General features: G+C 41.5%; 1 protein-coding gene across 1 annotated transcript in view; it reads right to left on the bottom strand.

Annotated features, from left to right (window-relative positions):
* MAN2A1 (mannosidase alpha class 2A member 1) overlaps positions 1–20,471 on the bottom strand; it is a 210,686-nt gene that overhangs the window by 90,561 nt on the left and 99,654 nt on the right. Inside the window, exon 10 of the mRNA XM_077817304.1 lies at positions 73–258. Within this exon, the coding sequence (XP_077673430.1) occupies positions 73–258 (186 nt within the window). The remainder of the gene's footprint in view (positions 1–72; positions 259–20,471) is intronic.

Here is a 20,471-nt window from a genome sequence, read left to right as displayed (position 1 = left end):
CAGTATATTCATAACAAAAACACAGGAGAAAATAAATGTAAGTATTTAAATGTACTCATTAAATTATATTACCTAGTTCCATAATCCACAACTACCCAATCTTTAGATGTTCCTGTGATGGCATCATGGTGCTGAAAGAGTCCTAGGTTCCTCCTAGCCTCCGTCAGCAATTTATAATTTTCCACTGAAGGAAATGCATTCATCTTTTCATATTTTTTGGACTCTACTAGTGCAAAAGAATAAAGGATCTCAGCAGCTCTGGAAAATCAAAGAAAAAATGAATGGAGCTACTTGTTTACACACAAACATGCACACACAAAGCCAAACACACACTTTAAGAGATGAACCACAGCGCTTTCACAGCTTCCCCTAAAAGTGGTCCTCTAGGTTCTTTAAACTAAAAGTTAAATTTTGTCAATTACAATAGAATTCACTATTTACAAATAAAGCAATAAAGAAGTTCATTTGCACAAATTTGTAATGATCAGTGATCATACCTTAGATGGATGCATTCAGGATACCTTCTGTCACAGAAGAAAAATTAAATTTTCAAGAACACACAACTTGTTTAACCAACAGAATTACTCCTCTCAAAAGGTACATACTGTATATATTGCATGCAGTATTCATGAACTCTTATTTAATTTTTAAGACCTCTGTTTGGGTCTTAGTTTGGTCATTGAGAACCCAAACTAATTTCTTCCTAAATAACACAACAGTCAAAGTAAAAGATTATGACAACACATCCAAACTGTCTGAGCCCTGGTCTACACTACAGGGTTAGGTCAAATTTAGCCACGTGAGGTCGATTTTATAATGAATGTGTCTACACAAACAACCCTGTTCCATTGACCTAAAGGGCTCTTAAAATCGACTTCTGTACTCCTCCCCAGCAAGGGGAGTAGCGCTAAAATCGACCTTTCTGGGTCAAATTTGAGGTAGTGCAGATGCAAATCGACTTTATTGACCTCTGGGAACTATCCCAGAGTGCTCCAATGTGACCACTCTGGACAGCACTTTCAACTCCGATGCACTAGCCAGGTACACAGGAAAAGCCCTGGGAACTTTTGAATTTCATTTCCAGCATGGTGAGCTCAGCAGACCATGCAGTCCCCCAAGAATCGCAAACGAGCTCCAGCATGGAGCGAATGGGAGACATTGGATCTGATTGCTGTATGGGGAGAAGAATCTGTGCAGGCAGAACTCCTATCAAAAAGGAAGAAATGCTAATATATGTGCCAAAATCACACAGGGCATGATAGACAGAGGCTACAACTGGGACACACAGCAGTGCCGCGTGAAAGTCAAGGAGCTCAGGCAAGCCTACCAAAAGACAAAGGAGGCAAATGGTCGCTCTGGGTCAGAGCCCTATACATACTGTTTTTATGATCAGCTGCATGACATTCTAGAGGGGGACCCTACCACTACCCCACCACTGTCCGTGGACACCTGCAAGGGGGGAGTCTCACGCAACATGGAGGAGGATTTTGTGGATGAGGAAAAGAATGCGCAGCAGGCAACTGGTGAATCTGTTCTCCCTGGCAGCCAGGACCCTTTCATCACCCTAGAGCCAATACCCTCCCAAGGCGGGATCCCTGACCCTGAAGCCAGAGAAGGCACCTCTGGTGAGGGCACATTTGTAACTACAGTACAGGGTTTAAAAGCAAAGAAATGTTTGATTTGCCCTGAAGACTTGGGATGCATTTGCGGCCAGTACAGCTACTGGAACAGTCTGTTAACGTGTCTGGGGATGGAGCAGGAATCCTCCAGGGACATCTCCATGAAGCTCTCCTGGAGGTACTCTGAAATCCTTTGCAGAAGATTTCTGGGAGGGCTGCCTTATTTCGTTCTCCACAGTAGGACACTTTAAATTTAAAGGACACACCAAGCCAGTAGCAAGTAGTCTGGAATCATTGCAGCACAAAGCATGGCAGCAAATGGTCCTAGGTTTTGGTCACACTGAAGCAACATTCGGTCTTTATCTTTCTGTGTTAGCCCCAGGAGAGTGATATCATTCATGGTCACCTGGTTGAAATAGGGGAATTTTTGCAAGGAAACAGTAAAAGGACCCCATTCATGCTGGGCTGTTTGCGCTTGGCTAAAAGGGATCAACCCTGAAAATAGCCACGCAGCGGGGGGAGGGGAGGAAGGGATCATCCCAAATAGCCACGCAGAGGGATGGGGGGGGAGCTGCGTGCTGCACATCCACCCGAAAACCGCAGCCCCTCCTTTTAAATGGCAAACCCAACCAGCATTGCTTGCTATGGGATAGGAGAACGCTGCAGTTTGAAAAAAACATTCCCACATGTTATGAAGGCGTTAGAAGCCAAACCCACGTAGCCTTTGGTTTACCATGGCTGCCTGGAAACCAAATTCTGTTGCCCAGCCATGTGTGATGTGTCACCATACCGGCAGGCGCTCAATATAAAAGACACAATGTGACCTTGTACCTAAAGCACATGTGCTGTCTGCTGTGACTTGCTTGATTCACTGTGAAAGAGTCTCCCTTTTGTTCTCAGAAATGTATCATCTTAAATTTTACTCTCCCTTTTTATCCCTCTGCAGGTCCAAATGTTTTTATGCTCCCGCTATCATCTCTGTCCCTGAGGCTATCGCAGATTAGAAGGTGAAAAAACCACACTTGCGATGACATGTTTTCCGAGCTCATGCAGTCCTTCAGACTGATAGGGCATAGCTGAATGCATGGTGACATTCAACTGTCACACTGTAGCCTGGCCAGTCATGAAACTGGTTTTCAAAGCCTCTCTGATGCGCAGCGCTCCTACCTGTGCTCTTCTAATTGTCCTGGTGTCTGTCTCTTCAAAATTGGCAGTCAGGCAATTTGCCTCAACCTCCCACCCCGCCATAAACGTCTCCCCCTTACTCTCACAGATATTATGGAGCACACAGCAAGCAGTAATAACACTGGGAATATTGGTTACGCTGAGGTCTAACCTAGTCAGCAAACAGTACCAGCGAGCTTTTAAAAGTCCAAAGGCACATTCTACCACCATTCTGCACTTACTCAGCCTACAGTTGAACTGCTCCTTACTACTGTCCAGGCTGCCTATGTATGGCTTCATGAGCCATGGGAGCAAGGGGTAGGCTGGGTCTCCAAGGAGAACTATTGGCATTTCAACATCCCCAACAGTAATTTTCTAGTCCAGGAAGTAAGTCCCTTCTTGCAGCTGCTCAAACAGCCCAGAGCTCCTGAAGATTTGAGCGTCATGCACCTTTCCCGGCCATCCCACATTGATGTCAGTGAAACATCCCTTGTGATCCACCAGTGCTTGCAGCACTATTGAAAAGTACCCCTTGCAGTTTATGTACTGGTTGGCAAGGTGGTCCGGTGCCTAGATAGAGATATGCGTTCCATCTATCGCCCCACCACAGTGAGGGAAACCCATTGCAGCAAAGCCATCCACTATGACCTGCACATTTCCCAGAGTCACTGCCCTTGATAGCAGAACATCAGTGATTGCATTAGCTACTTGAATCACAGCAGTCCCCACAGTAGATTTGACCACTCCAAATAGATTCCTGACTGACCGGTAGCAGTCAGGCATTGCAAGCTTCCACAGGGCTATCGCCACTTGCTTCTCAACTGTCAGGGCAGCTCTCATCTTGGTATTCCTGCACTTCAGGGCAGGGGAAAGCAACTCCCAGAGTTCCAGGAAAGTGGGCTTACGCATACGAAAGTTTCGCAGCCACTGGGAATCATCCCGTACCTGCAAGACTATGCGGTCCCACCAGTCTATGCTTGTTTGCTGGGCCCAGAATTGGCATTCCACTGTATCAACCAGCCCCACTGACACCATGATGACCCAATTGTCACATCCTGTGCTTTCAGGAACGTCTGTGTCCTCCTCACAATTGTCCTCGTGCTGCCGTCTCTTAGCCAGGTTCTGCACATACTGCAGTGTAATGTGCAAGGTGTTTACAATGCTCGCAACAGCAGCGGTGTGCTGAGCGGGCTCCATGCTTGCTGTGCTGTGTCATCTGCACAGGTAACCCAGGGAAAAAAGTGATTGTCTGCAGTTGCTTTCATGGAGGGAGGGAGGGGAGACTGACGGCATGTACCCAAAACCACCCGCAACAATGTTTTTGCCCATTGGGAGCTTAACGCAGAATTCCAATGGGCAGCAGAGACTGCGGGAACTGTGGGATAGCTTCCCACAGTGCACCACTCCGTGAGTCGATGCTAGTCACGGTAGTGAGGATGCACTCTGCCGACATAATGCGCTTAGTGGGGACATACACTATCGATTTCTAAAAATCGACTTCTATAAAATCGACCTAATTTCGTAATGGAGACATACCGAGGAAGGGATCCACCAACTGACCACCAGTACCAGACAAGACCAAATACCTCAAGACCCTGTATCTTAGACAAAGTACAGGAGTTCACCATACTACAACTGGGTGCTCTCCTGGACCCTGAGTACAAAGTCCATCTACTCTCTGGACAGCTCAGGGGTACCTGGGGAACTTTGTAGGCACCAACCACAGAGAAAATTGAGAATGACCTAGAGCGAGTGCCATCTACAGCCACAGTGTCCTTAAAGTGGAGCAGAGCAGATGCTCTCCATAGGGGGCCACAGCCACTTGGACCACACTCAGGACTCCACGGCAGAATGAGAAAAGAAGGAAGTGGCAGCTGAAACAGCATCACCTCAGCCATGTAAAGACTTGATTCATGATTGTTATGGTTAGGGGAGACATGACATAAGGACCTCATCAGTGTCTCTGTAGAGCCAATCTATATCGGCTTTAAAAATGTCACTTTGTATCGTCCCTTCAGGGCACAGGAAACACTATTCTCCACTCTCTTCCAGCATCCTGAAGGCAGGTTTCAGCAACTGCTGGGAATGGGAAATAGCCATATCTCCACTCCTCCCCATTTATGCTGTTTGTATGCTCCCTTCTGAGTGTGAACCATCTTCCCCTCCCCCCATCTCCATTCCTCTCCTTTGGCACCCAGATGGCAGGATTTGGGTAATGCTGTTTGCTGTTTCAACATTTCCTGCTGGACATGGGAACCAGCATTACCCCATCATCCTTAGTCTCCACTATCAGTCCCCTCCCTGGCATCCACATGGGACTGAAGAGGGATTCCAAGGGGGGCAGGGGATTTAAATACTGTAACTGAGGTTTATTGTAAAACACACTGCTGCACACATGGTCACCTACTCAAAAGGCTACTGACAGTCAGCACTAAGACCCAGAACCAGAGAAGAAGAAGAAAGAGGAGGGCACTGGGACATCCTTCTGATGAAAATGCATGGTGACTGGCAGACAGTATGGCCACCTCTTTGAGCTTGAAAGGGAGAAGCTGAAGCAGGAACAGCAACGAAGAGGGGATGAGTATATGGTGGCTATGTACATCCGCCATGACCCTGCCAGGAGAGATCAAGATCTCCAACACCAATGTGAGGTGAGGCAGCAGCAAATGTTTCTGTGAGTGCTGAGACTGCCATACAGAGGAAAGTATATTTAACACATTCTTTTTCCAGTATCACCATCAAAATAAATGTACTTTCAGAGGCAGCTTTCTTATGCACGAATGCAAATACAGAGCCCACCAGTGATACCTACCCCTCCAAGCTGGGAAGGAGAACTGGGAGCTGCATGGAGAATAAAAGATTGAGCCACCTGTGCTTCTAGCCTCACAACAGCTGCCTCAGCAAGCTGGGCAGGGGAGACTAGGAGATGAGCAGGGAAAAGCAATGGATCCTACTTCATCATTCAGAGCAGGATCCATGGCTTTCCACCAGAATGCAGGTAACAAACACAAGTCGAAGTGGAATATTGTAATAAGCTGCTGGGGGAAGTCCACTTCCACCCATGTGACCAGAACAGACAAACATTTTACCAAAATAAACTGCAAGAGTTTGGAAGGAGTGGCTCGATACTGCAACACTAAGAACTAAGGGAAATGCCCCTAGAAAGCAAGCATCTCACTTGGGTCATTATTGCAACAGTGTACATAGAGTTACTCAAGGATAACTTGAGATAACCTTTGCAGTGTGCCCACTCTGCCTTCAGCTACACTAGCTTCAGTGGAGTACCTAAAGGAAATTAACTCAGGCTAATAAGACAATGAAGTATATGTGGGGAAAAACAAGAAACAGCAGAGGTGTATGTTTTATAAAACAGAAGAAAACACAAAAAAGGGAAAAAAAAGAAAAAAGAAATCAGCATGAGGGTAAATACTGATGAAGATGAAAGAGGGAATAGGAATGCCAAAATGGCTGGAAAGAAAGTCATAAAACAGGAAAAAGGAGATAAATATATGGAGAGAAGATTAATTTCTTAAGTTTAATAGTTATTGCCACAACATACAGTAAAATACACAACGCATATTTGAGTTTCTATTTGTAACCTTTTGTAACCTTTATGTTGAAATGCTCCCAACTAATATTAAGCTGTTAAAGACAAGGATGCTATAAAATCCAACTAAATTTTCAGGTTTGAGCCTATAGGTTGGTTACAGAAAATGTATTTAATAGAAGAGCACTGGGCAACACTTTGAATGATCCAGCCAAACTTTATTTAAAAAGAAAAATGATAAGTTAAGCAAACAGCCATGCAATTACTCCTTACACAAATGCTACTATTATACTCACTCTCAAAGATGAAATGGTGTATCAGTGGGAAATCAGTCCACTGACAACAGTGCGAAGTACAGCCTTAAAAACCTGGAACCTAACAGTACACTTTTGATGTTAGTTGGAGCTATCCCTGAATTTAGCTAAACTACTCCTTATATACTCTGTTATACTAATAATTAACATTAAAATTGCCTTAATCATAATTGTAGTTCTGCCACCTTCTTATTCACTCTTTACATTACACATTATTTAAAATTAACATATGCACCAATGTCCTTCCCACACTCTAGATAGCATTTTAAGAAAACATTCACAATTCACAAAAACACGTTAAAAACTTTGCTCAATTGATTATAACCAAAACATAATAACAACAACCCTGGGTCATGTCCTTGCTAACTCTTACTTTCTCATAACACTCTGTCTCCTATTTATTTTGGACTTCTCACAATAGCTGCTTCAATATCTCATACTTCTCTACCCTTAGGCTAACCTAGGCCCAAAACCTAACTTTTATTTATTTATTAACTCAAACTATTCTATGGACTACATATTAAAATATCTTATGAGCAGCCCATATTATTTTACTAACACTCCTCTCAATTTACTACAATACACACACACACACACTCTTCTGGTAAATCGATGGGTGTTAAGTTCCTGTGTTGTGGGTTGCTCTAGAGACAGTGACCAGGATACTCTCGTCCTTCAATCCAGCCCTGGTTTTGGGTGTTTGTTGTGTTGCAGGGGTTTGCTTTTTAGGTTTGTTTGTTTCCAGTGTTGTCTCAGGATATTAGAGACACAAGGTGGGGGAGGTAACAGAAGTTGGTCCAGTAACAGATGTTACCTCACCCACTTTGTATCTCTGTTTATTTTTGGTTGTGAGGAGCCTGGGGGGCAGGGGAGGGAGGGCAATGGGCATAGGAGTCAAGTGATCTAGTAAGGTTAATGAGTCCCTGTGTGACACTGAAGAAGGGATTTTTCTTCCTCCATCCTGAATTGTGAGCTCCTCCTTTCCCCATGACCACCAGCATCTTCAGTCACAGTAGCTTGTCCCTAAACTCCATGTTTTCCCAACTAATGGGCCACCCCAGTTCATATATCCAGTGGGCCCTTATTCTTAAATCCACTCAAGGTACGATAATAGATCCACATTCTTAGTTCACACAGCTTCTGAAGTAAGCAGGGGAACTACAGGCCAGTCAGCCTCACCTTAGTCCCTGGGAAAATCATGGAGAAGGTCCTCAAGGAATCAATTTTGAAGCATTCAGAGGAGAGGAAAGCGATCAGGAACAGTCAGCATGGATTCACCAAGGGCAAGTCATGCCTGACTAATCTAATTGCCTTCTATGACGAGATAACTGGCTCTGTGGATGAGGGGAAAGCGGTGGACATGTTGTTCCTTGATTTTAGCAAAGCTCTTGATAGGGTCTCCCACAGTATTCTTGCCAGCAAGTTCAAGTAGTATGGGCTGGATGAATGGACTATAGGTGGACAGAAAGCTGGCTAGATCATCAGGCTCAACGGGTAGTGATCAATGGCTCCATGTCTAGCTGGCAGCCCAGGGGTCAGTCCTCGGGCCGGTTTTGTTCAGTATCTTCATAAATGATCTGGAGGATGGTGTGGACGGCACCCTCAGCAAGTTTGCAGATGACACTAAACCGGGAGAAGAAGTAGATACGTTGGAGGGTAGGGATAGGATACAGAGGGACCTAGACAAATTAGAGGATTGGGCCAAAAGAAATCTGATGAGGTTCAACAAGAACAAGGGCAGAGTCCTGCACTTAGGACGGAAGAATCCCATGCACAGCTACAGTCTAGGGACCGAATGGCTAGGCAGCAGTTCTGCAGAAAAGGACCTAGGGGTTACAGTGGACAAGAAGCTGGATATGAGTCAACAGTGTGCCATTGTTGCCAAGGCGGCCAATGGCCTTTTGGGATGTATAAGTAGGAGCATTACCAGCAGATCGAGGGACGTGATCGTTCCCTTCTATTCAGCATTGGTGAGGCCTCATTTGGAGTACTGTTCCCAGTTTTGGAACTTCCACACTACAAGAAGGATGTGGAAAAATTGGAAAGAGTTCAGCGGAGGACAACAAAAATGATTAGGGGAGTGGAACACATGATTTATGAGGAGAGGCTGAAGGAACTGGGATTATTTAGTCTGCAGAAGAGAAGAATGAGGGGGGATTTGATAGCTGCTTTCAAATACCTGAAAGGGGGGTCCAAAGAGGATGGATCTAGACTGTTCTCAGTGGTAGCAGATCACAGAACAAGGAGTAAGTTGCAGTTGGTCTCAACTTGCAGTGAGGGAGTTTTAGGTTGGATATTAGGAAAAATTTTTTCACTAGGAGGATGGTGGAGCACTAGAATAGATTACCTAGGGACATGGTGGAATCTCCTTCCTTGGAGGTTTTTAAGGTCAGGCTGGGATGATTTAGTTGGGGATTGGTTCTGCTTTGTGCCAGGGGTTGAACTAGATGACCTCCGAGGTCCCTTCCAACCCTGCTATTCTATGATTCTATCACATTAGGTGAATTAATTTATCACTTAGAGCAGTTTAAGGCTTTTGTTTTCCACTCCAAAAAATAGGTGACTGATTGCGTTTTACTGCAATCTCTTAAAACCATGATTTCCTTTTAAACCTCAACCCTGTTCTAAATTTTAAAGTGGATCAAATCCCTAAGGATAAATGAACTGAATGTATGAAAAACTACATTATTTCTGAGAAATTTAAACTTCAGGAAAGCAATTTTCTTGTCTCTAACTTAATCTCAGTCTAGAAAAGCTAGCAGAAAGTCTCTTTACAGAATCAATACACCACATCCCCTACCATCAACGAAAACTCCAGTAGTGAGAAAAATATCCGATACAAGGGATCTTAAAAATAAAGAAAATTAATAATGTCATAGAAAGACAAATCATATCTAACCAAAATAAAATTCTTCTTGCTTTATGTATTTCAACAGAGAACTATAAATAATCAATCCATAATTTATCCCGAAGCACTTTTATAAAATTAGCTAAAAGTAGGACCTGAGAAATCCCATAAACCGTTGAACATTGGGCAACAACTTTGAAATGAGCCGCGTTTGTTACTTATGCTTGCAACTTTTGGTCCCTCATTGATACAACCTGTCTCAAGACAGTAATTTTTGGCATGAAGTTATAGCATGGAAAGAAGACCATAGTGCACCCTGCTAATCTCATTTGACAGGTCTGATTTAACTAACGCTGTGCAGCTGCTCTAATGATCTGTGACAACTAAGAACTCTGTCCTACAGGTCTTGAAATAGAAATATTTTGCATAGTAAATTCAGCAGCTTTTTGAAAAATGAAAATAATTAGTTGTAAACTTTTAAAAATTAAGTAGACAGCCTGAACAATGGAATTCATTTTAATTTCAAAATTGTGCAAGTCAAAAAATGAAAAACGAATGTAAAATTCTCTCAAGGCTCCTCATTTGACTTCTGAAATTTTCTAATGGGTATTGGACAAATTCAAATTTACTCTCCTATTCAAATAAGTTCCACACTATTTTGTTTCTTTGTTTTTAAAGCTTAAACTAATTTAACAATATTGCAAATTTTTGTTATAAGTTTTAGCCTGTGCAAGTTGTTTACTTACAATAAGCCAGAGTATTGTAGCTACCTTGGTCTTGTTTTCCACCCTCTAGTAACACGAAACTACTCCTCTAATTATTTTTCAGTTAAATTTAAAGCTCCTGAGTACAGCAGAGCTATACCTTGTAAATGAAGTGCTTGGTGTTGAACTTGCCATTGGTGTGTATGAGGACAGTTTGCAGAAAAAATCCAGGGTGATGGAGCCCTGGACTGAATTGAGATACAGGTTATTTAAAATCACTATTTCCCTTCTCTCACTTTCTTTCCTCAACAAAGTTTTGGCAGCATGGCAAAATAATAAACACAAATATTTTAAAGCCAGACTAATCCTGCTGCTTTGCCACCACTGTACTCGAATGCCTTGGAACTATAGGAAGGAGGAAGTGGGAGTAGCTGGGCTTCTCCCTACTCTGAGAGAGTACATGGCCCGTAACACACTGCCCTCCCTAGACTCAGCACCTAGACCCAACAATTCATCCTCCCTTTGGGGATAACAGCTTTCTGCTGCCAGAAAACATTGTTAGTCCTATAGCTCAAGTGGTAATGGTCTGTGTTACAATAATATACATTCACAGTTCAAATGATGGACAGTTTTGAGGTACACAACTGAATTTGTTTTTACCTTTTCCTTTTTAAAAAATCTAGGAAGTTGCATACAGAAAAATTCATGTTAAAAATACTATTTAGGCTGCAACTCAAGCTCTCAAAAGTTAGGAAATGCCAGATTACAGTTGTTCACACAACCTTAACATGGCCCATTGTGCATATGCATTATAATATATAGTCTAACTCTATAATCACATCCCCGCCCCCCGCCCCCCCCCCCACACACACACACAAATACAGATTTATTCATTGCACAGGGTGGGCATACAAGGGGCAAGATTAAGGTTACATGACCAAACAAATCACAGCACTGCTCTATACTTTCAATGGAGAGATGTGCTCTCTTAAATGATGGAGGCTCACCAGCACTTCTCCTTCCTAACTGCACTCTATGGCTCTGCATGGAAGGGACTACAATCTATCAGTCTCCCTTTCTCTCATTCCCACCCCTTGCTACTCTCTCCACTGTAGTGCTGGCAAAACAGAAGCACCAGACAACTACCACAAAGGACTGTCTGTTTAAAGAATTAAACAAATGGGATTTAACAGGCAATACTTGTGTATCCTATGTAGTCCCCCATTACCAACAGCACAAGGTTCCTGGGCACATGCAAATGAGTGACAGATTTCCCTGCCTCTCAATCTATAACCCTTGATATCATTAAGCCACTGTTGCAAGGCTGACTTATCCCTATATCTTAAAAATGTTTCTGAAAAGCAATTTATTTACATATATCTGAAATTGTGCTTTGGAATGCACCAGGCTACACTAAATAGCAAGCACTTTTATTATAAACTCAGATAGGATCGCCCCTGAATCAGGGTGGATAAAAATCAATGATTTTTTTAAAAAAAAATCAAAAAATCAGATTTTTTATTTAAATTGGATTTTTTGATAAAATGCTTTTTGAGGAAAAAACCGATCTAAAGATCGTTTTAATTAAGATACATTATAGCTCAAAGATATCTCATCATGGAATAGGGATTATAAATTCTAATTCTATAGTATGAGACAATACATTCATGTAATGTTTAAAAAAAGTTTTGTAAATGAGTTCCAATAGTTCGTGGATTAGGGACCCAATCTTATGGGATTCCAGGGGCTTCTGTATAGATTATTTAGGTTAATCTTTCTATCTACCAATGGGACTCAGTGCTCAGTCTAGAAGACGGCAGCAGCTGCTCTGAAAAAAGTGGGAGGAACCAAGCTAACTCTCCCACAAGACGTGTGATGGAACTCAGAGTAGTGGACTGTTTTGAGCACTATATCAACAACTGGCTTCATCTGACGACAGTTTGTGAACAAAACTGTGAAAAAATAAATGGCACTGTCACAGCCAAAGTTCTCAACATTGGGTTTAAGAGAAATGTTGAACACATGCTGAGTACCCTAAAGCCTATTTCTGTAGCCTTGAACAAAATGCAGGGAAATAGGTGTTTTATTGCTGACGCTGTTGAAATTTGGAAGGAACTGAGTGAGGTCTTACAAAGAGAAATATGCAATGACAGAGTTAAATTACAAGCATTAAAAAACAAATGGGACAAGCACTATCTCCAGCTCATTTTCTTGCAAATATTCTCAATACTCGGTACCAGGGTCAAACCTTAACTGCTGAAGAAGAGGAGGTGGCTATGACATGGACATCCAGCAATCATCCCTCATTAATGCTAACTGTAATAAACTTCAGGGTTGAAGGTGAACCATTCAAGAAATGTATGTTTGCTGATGATGTTTTAAAGAAAGTCATACCAGTGAACTGGTGGAAGTCACTTAAGCACTTGGATTCAGAGACTTGTTGAAGTGATAATCTCACTTTTAACAGCAGTAGCTTCTGCCGCTGTAGAAAATATTTTTTTCCTTTGAACTAATTCATTACCAATTGAAAAACTGTTTGGAACCTGAAAAAGCAGGAAAGGTTGTTTTTCTTTTCCAGATTACGAACAAACAGGAAAATGAAGATGAAGAAGACCGAGTTAGCTGCAGAAGCCAATATATTAAGTTTCTCATGTTGACCTGGCTGACACAGTCAATTTAATTTTTTTTTAATATTTCATTTAACTATTTTAGTTCAAAACAATTTTAACAAAAACAAATCTGATTTTAAAAAACTTGAATGTTTAACTAAATTCAAAAATGCATATGGTTGTTTGTTAAAATATTATATGTTTGCTGCTGAAGAAAAAAATCCAGACTACATAACATTGTTGTTTTAGCTAAAAAAACAATTTAAGTGTCTGTCTGGTGATGCTCTGCTCCTAATACAGCATGGCAAGAAAATCCTCACAATATTAATGATTAAACTCTTGAATTGGAGATATTTATGAAATCATTGGGAGGTGAATTATCTGCTTCCATTACCTTTGGTAAATGAAATAATCAAACAATCATTCATTTTCTGATATAGCTGTAAAACTAATCTGAAAAGTTTTCAAAATAAATCACTTTAAAAATGTATAGTGTGTGCCTTCTAAAAATGAAACCTACATCTGAGTTGTGAAGAATATGTATTAAGGTTATAACAACCAACAAGAATGCTCTTCTATGTCACAATCTGTGATTAAATCGAGTCTTCCTGACTAGAGATTTAAATCAATTTGATTTAAATCATGAATCCACCCTGCCTTGAATCCCATCTAAAATATTCTTTCCATGCTGCAAAGTAGTTATCTCAGAGGTTTTTCATAAGCCTTATCTATTTTGCAGCTGCCAACACTCTATGTTCCTTTCAAAAATAAAAAAAGGCCAGCCATAGAACAAATTGTCACAACACCAGAAACACACAGGGTTTATTACAACTGTTAATTTATTTAGATTTGTAAATATACATATCATAACCATAAAGCTAAGGGCAGCCTAGAATTCCTCCTTACCTGTAAGGGGCTAAGAAGCTCAAATAACGTGGTTGGCACCTGATCAAAAGGACCAATGGGGAAAGAGGATACTTTCAAATCGTGTGGGAAGAAGGTTTTGCTTTGTGTGTTCTCTTGGAAAGCAGAGAAGCATCAGGGTCAGAAAACTCCTTCTCCTATAAACCATCCTAAAAGTCTCTCATATTACAAAAATTGTAAGTAAAAGCCAGGCAAGGCGTGTTAGATTATCTTTTGTTCTGCTTGTGAATTTTTCCTTTGCTGGAGGGAGGTTTATTCCTGTTTTTTGTAACTTTGAAACTAAGCCTAGAGGAAGTTCTCCTGTGTTTTTTAATCTGTTGTTACCCTGTAAAGTTATTTTCCATCCTGATTTTACAGAGGTGATTTTTACTTTTTTAAAAAATAAAATCCTTCTTTTAAGAACCTGACTGATTTCTCTATTATCCTAAGACCCAGGGGTTTGGGTCTGTGATCACTTTGTAACCAAGTGGTTAGGATAGTATTCTCAAGCCTCTCCAGGAAAGAGGGTGTAAGGGCTTGGGGTGATATTTTGGGGGAATAGGAACTCCAAGTGGTCCTTTCCCTGATTCTTTGTTAAATCACTTTGTGGTGGCAGCGTACTCTCCAAGGGCAAAGAATTTGTGCTTTGGGGAAGTTTTAGCCTAAGCTGGAAAAAATAAACTTAGGGGGTCTTTCATGTGGGTCCCCACATCTGTACCCTAGAGTTCAGAGTGGGGAGGGAACCCTGACAACACAAAAAAGAAATCTATTCCAGGTTCTGATGGCAAAGGTGTACTAATTCAAAATTGAACCAAACAGGAAAGACTAAGCCAACAACTACTACTCATCCCAAAACCACAGGAGAATTAAACCAAGTGTTAAAATCAACTCAACCAACATCCCCTTTGCTTCAGAACAGCAGCCCTTGTTGCGGTCCTTTATCCCCAAAAGCCTGTGTAAATGAAAGATGGAACTTTCAGCACGCTCTGAAGGTGAACAGTTTCAGACTATTTTGGACCAAGTGGTAGAACACTACATGTTCCAGAATGAAGGGCCCTTTTGCACTCAGTGAAGGTGCTTAAACTAGAACAACCTGGACATAAGGAGGTGACCTCTTGGTGAATTTACTGCAGACAGTCCCCTCTCATATCCAGATGGTTCCATCTTAAGCATCTCTATCACCATAACCATTGTTGAGGAAGAAAGATAGTCTCTCAAGGAGACAGATCTCATGTAATTTACATACAGCTTTATTGGTCAAAACCAATACCTTAAACCTCTGCCCCGAAACAATAAGCAGTCAATGTGAAACCCTGATCATTTGCGGCATCTACTCTCAATGAGATACATCACATAATATGCAGACAGCCACATTCTATGAAGAATTCTGTTTGGGGGTTTTTATTTAAGATGTAGGTTGATGTACAGCACGTTGCAGTAATATAACGTGACAGATATGGACAGCAGTAACAGCTCCTCATCCAAAAGAAATAGTTTTAATCTCTTTGCCGGACAGACGGAAATAGGCCTTCCTAGAAACTGCTACTATATGATTGTGGCACCTTAGAGACTAAAGGAAAAGGAGTACTTGTGGCACCTTAGAGACTAACCAATTTATTTGAGCATAAGCTTTCATCAGCTACAGCTCACTTCATCAGATGCATGTAGCGGAAAATGCAGTGGGGAGATTTATATACAGAGAGAACATGAAACAATAGGTGTTACCATACACACTGTAACAAGAGTGATCAGGTAAGGTGAGCTATTATGCATCATCAAGGATCTACAACCTATCCTCAAGGACGACCCATCACTCTCACAGATCTTTGGAGACAGGCCAGTCCTTGCTTACAGACAGCTCGCCAACCTGAAGCAAATACTCACCAGCAACCACACACCACACAACAGAACCACTAACCCAGGAACATATCCTTGCAACAAAGCCCGTTGCCAACTGTGTCCACATATCTATTCAGGGGACACCATCATAGGGCCTAATCACATCAGCCACACTATCAGAGGCTCGTTCACCTGCACATCTACCAATGTGATATATGCCATCATGTGCCAGCAATGCCCCTCTGCCATGTACATTGGTCAAACTGGACAGTCTCTACATAAAAGAATAAATGGACACAAATCAGACGTCAAGAATTATAACATTCAAAAACCAGTTGGAGAACACTTCAATCTCTTTGTCAGGTTTCAGAGTAACAGCCGTGTTAGTCTGTCTTTGCAAAAAGAAAAGGAGTACTTGTGGCACCTTAGAGACTAACCAATTTATTTGAGCATGAGCTTTCGTGAGCTATGCATCCGATGAAGTGAACTGTAGCTCACGAAAGCTCATGCTCAAATAAATTGGTTAGTCTCTAAGGTGCCACAAGTACTCCTTTTCTTTTTTCAATCTCTTTGTTCACTCGATTAGAGACCTGAAAGTGGCAATTCTTCAACAAAAAAACTTCAAAAACAGACTCCAACGAGAGACTGCTGAATTGGAATTAATTTGCAATACAATTAACTTAGGCTTGAATAAAGACTGGGAGTGGATGTGTCATTACTAAAAAAGTAAAACTATTTCCCCATGTTTATTCCCCCCCACACACAGACACACACACTGTTCTCAGACGTTCTTGTCAACTGCTGGAAATGGCCCACCTTGATTATCACTATAAAAGGCTTTCTCCCCCCCCGGCTCTCCTGCTGGTAATAGCTCACCTTACCTGATCATTCTTGTTATAGTGTGTACGGTAACACCCATTGTTTCATGTTCTCTGTGTATATAAATCTCCCCACTGTATTTTCCACTGAATGCATCCAATGAAGTGAGCTGTAGCTCACGAAAGCTTATGCTCAAATAAATTGGTTAGTCTCTAAGGTGCCACAAGTACTCCTTTTCTTTTTGCAGATACAGACCTACACGGCTGCTGCTCTAAAACTTAGAGACTAAAAAATTTATTAGAGCATAAACTTTCATGGGCTACAGCCCACTTCATCGGATGCATAGAATGGAACATATAGTAAGATATATAGATAGACAGATAGATGGATCTAGCTATCCACACACACACACAGAGAGAGAGAGAGAGAGAGAGATAAGTTGGAAGTTACCATAAATTGTGAGAGGCTAATTAGTTAAGATGAGCTATTATCAGCAGGAGAAAAAAATGTATGTAACGATAATCAAGATTGCTCATTTAGATGTCTAAATGGGCCATCTTGATTATCACTACACAAGTTTTTTTCTCCTGCTGATAATAGCTCATCTTAACTAATTAGCCTCTCACAATTTATGGTAACTTCCAACTTAACCGTATATGTGTATATATCTTACTATACGTTCCATTCTATGCATCCGATGAAGTGGGCTGTAGCCCAAGAAAGCTTATGCTCTAATAAATTTGTTAGTCTCTAAGGTGTCACAAGTACTCCTGTTCTTTTTACGGATACAGACTAACACTGCTGCTACTCTGAAACCTGTTATTATGTGATTGTGTTACATAGGAACCAGTAAAACGTTCAGACTGCAAACAAAAAGATACAGTCCTGGCTGAATATCTTCTGGCTGCCTCCCAAAAACATTCCAGCATTCCTTTAATCTAACCTGGATTGATCTTCAGACATCTTGAGCTTATCCATGCCACAATCTCAGACACCTTGAGAAAGGTTTTCAACAGCACATACAGGGTCAGATGAGACAGAGAGCTGCATGTCATTGTAACGTTTTGGGATTTCACCCAGACCAGGAAGGGGGTTGCGTCACTGCCTGCCCTGTAACCCTGGGTGCTTCTGTGCAGTGCAGAGCCCTAACAGCAGCAACTTGCTTACAACACAGTATCCTCTCCCTGGGTTCCACCAGCCTGGTTACTCCTTACTGGGTAACACCAACAGCCCTTCCAGTCTGTAGTCTCCCCAAAATCATCTCCCCTGCTGTGTCCAGTCCTTTTGAGTCGATATTCACAGAAGTTATCAAGTTAACTGCCCCCAAAGAGACAGAGCACACACCAGTTTGTTAATTTAGCTAAGGACTTCACTCTTCAGTTTAATACACAACATGGAGATGATTTTGTAATACAACAAAAATAAGTTCATTAACGAAGAACAGATATTTACGTGACACTAAGAAAACAGAATGCACAGATATAGTTACAAGTAAAACAAAATAAAACATACTTTCTAGTGACAAACAATTTCAGCAAGTTAGAACCTTTGTCTAAGCAGGTTTCTCACTTACAGTTGGATCTAGCTACTCTTAGTTTTCAAGCCAAGAGGATCCACTTTTCATTAGCTGAAAAGGCTCTGCTCTCCCTTTGTCCCCTAGCTGATAGCGATGACTGATATCAGTTTTTAACCTTACAGTGAGTTAAAAGTCCAAACACAACTGAGTAGCTCAGAAAGATTAGCAGTATGTATATCAGAATTGAGCTCCAAATGTTCACTCTAAATAGTTAGTGACTAAATAATTAGTCACAGGACTAATTAATAACTAATTATTAATGCAATCTTACACTCAAATTTTGAAGGCATATTTTTTTAATTCTAAATTCATATGGATATTATGTCACCTATGCAGTGGACAAAAAGTTGTATATCTCGTGAACCTCTGCTTTTTAATAAATATTTTCTACACTAATTCCTACTACATTATAACAAATGGTGACTACTAATATTTTCACAAATAAGGACTGGCTTCAATAAATTCTGCATAATCTATATATTATATTTGCATATAATCATAATTGTACTTTTAATTTGCATAAAACTATGCTAAAAGAAAATTAACATTACAAAGTAAAGAACTCGAGTTAAAAAATGTTAATGTTACCAAGTCAAGCCCACAAAAGAATTTAAAATTAGGATTAACACCGCCCGCAGCAGCAGCAGGTCTCCATTCTTTCTGTTTTGTGTTGCATACCAAATGAGATAGCTGGGGAGCATTCAGCAATATTAGCACCAAATCTCTAGCAAAGCTCTACTGAGCATAACACAGATTGCAAATGGTCTTTATAACTCCTTATAACTTGGCCAATCCTGAAAAGATTTTCATGGCAACTGCAAAAGGTACCTCCAGCTCCCAGGCCTATCTATTTTCCCCTTCTCCCCCCAACTAATTACAGATCCTGCTACAAACCAGGGAGGCATTAGGCAGGGGGAAGGTTTCATTAAGTATCTTAAAACAGTTGAAAAAGTTTCTACAGTAGGAACTATTAGTATAGGAGTTGCTACCACTCCCTCTATATTTCTTTAAAGAGTATTCCTAATTCTCTTGTTTACCCAAACAAGGTATCTATGATTCAAAATGTATTTAGTAACTATTTGTTTCTAGAATTTGACAGCTGAATGGTCATTTAAATTGAAAGGTATTTTTCTCTCATGAAGACTAAGGTCCAACACCCTATATTTTAATTACCAAATTCTTAGGAATATCCTATACTTATAAGGGATTCCTTTAAGGAGCAGGAAAGCCTTTCCCAATCTGTTCTAATGAAAACATCAAGAATATAAACATGTTTTTTGTTCACTTTGTAGAGGCTGGTAGGGGGCAGTGTCCTGTGAGAGAAGCTGAGTCCTGATTAGGGGCAGGGCTTCCCTGATTAGGGGGCCTATAAAGGCAGCCAAACAGTCAGCCAGTGGCACAGGAGCAGCAAGCAGAGCTGTAAACAGGAGAGTTTGAGTGGGAATTCATAAAGGGAATTTGAAGTAAGGAATGTGGTGTTCTGGTTTTGTTTTGGTGTTTGTTTGGATCTTTGTCTGTTTTTCTTTTACCCTTGACAGGAATTTAGGTGGGAAGGCTATGACAGGTACAATAATTCCTTGCTTAACATTGTAGTTACGTTCCTTAAAAATGCTACTTTAAGCAAAACAATGTTAAGTGAATCCAATTTCCCCATAAGAATTAATGTAAATAGGGGAGGTTAGGTTCCAGAGAAATTTTTTTCACTAGACAAAAGACTATATATACACACACACACATAGATAGATAGATAGATATATACACACACATACACACACAGTATAAGTTTTAAACAAACAATTTAATACTGTACACAGCAATGATGACTGTGTAGCTTGGTTGAGGCGATGAAGTCAGATGGTGGAAGAGGGTAGGATATTTCCTAGGGAATGGCTCACTGCTAAATGAGGAACTAGCGCTTGGCCAAGCCCTCAAGGGTTAACACACTGTTGTTAATGTAGCTTCACACTCTAAAAGGCAGCACAAATGGAGGGAGGGGAGACAGCACGGCAGAGAGAGACAGACACACACACCATGTGTATGAGAGAGAGACGCGCATTGCCCCTTTAAGTACTCTAACCCCACTCTAAGTACATTGCCTTTTTAAGTAGATCGGCAAGTTGAGACAGCTGCTGCTGCCAGCAAGCTCCCTCCGTCCTGAGCCCTGTCGTGTCCCATCCCTGCTCTATGGAGGTAAGGTACAGGAGCAGGGGACAGGATGGGGGGGAGGAGGACACCCTGACATTAGCACCCCTCCTCCCCCGGCTCTGCACAGCAAGCAGGAGGCTCCTGGAGCAGCTCCAAGGCAGAGGGCAGGAGCAGCGCACGGCAGTGGAGGGAGGTAGAGCAGAACTTCCGGCAATTGATAGCCTGCTGGGCAGCTGCTGCACAGGGAACTTAGGGGAGCTGATAGGGAGGTTGCTGGTCCACCCTGGTTCCAAGCCCCCACTAGCTAGCTCCAATGGGCTGCTCTTTCTGCAAGCAGTGGACAAAGCAGACGGCTGTCAAACAACGTTATAAGGGAGCATTGCG

This window comes from Eretmochelys imbricata, chromosome 5 (assembly GCF_965152235.1).
Source record: "Eretmochelys imbricata isolate rEreImb1 chromosome 5, rEreImb1.hap1, whole genome shotgun sequence".
NCBI lineage: Eukaryota > Metazoa > Chordata > Testudines > Cheloniidae > Eretmochelys > Eretmochelys imbricata.
Note: the sequence above shows the minus strand (reverse complement) of the source record. Positions and strands in the feature narration are given on the sequence as shown.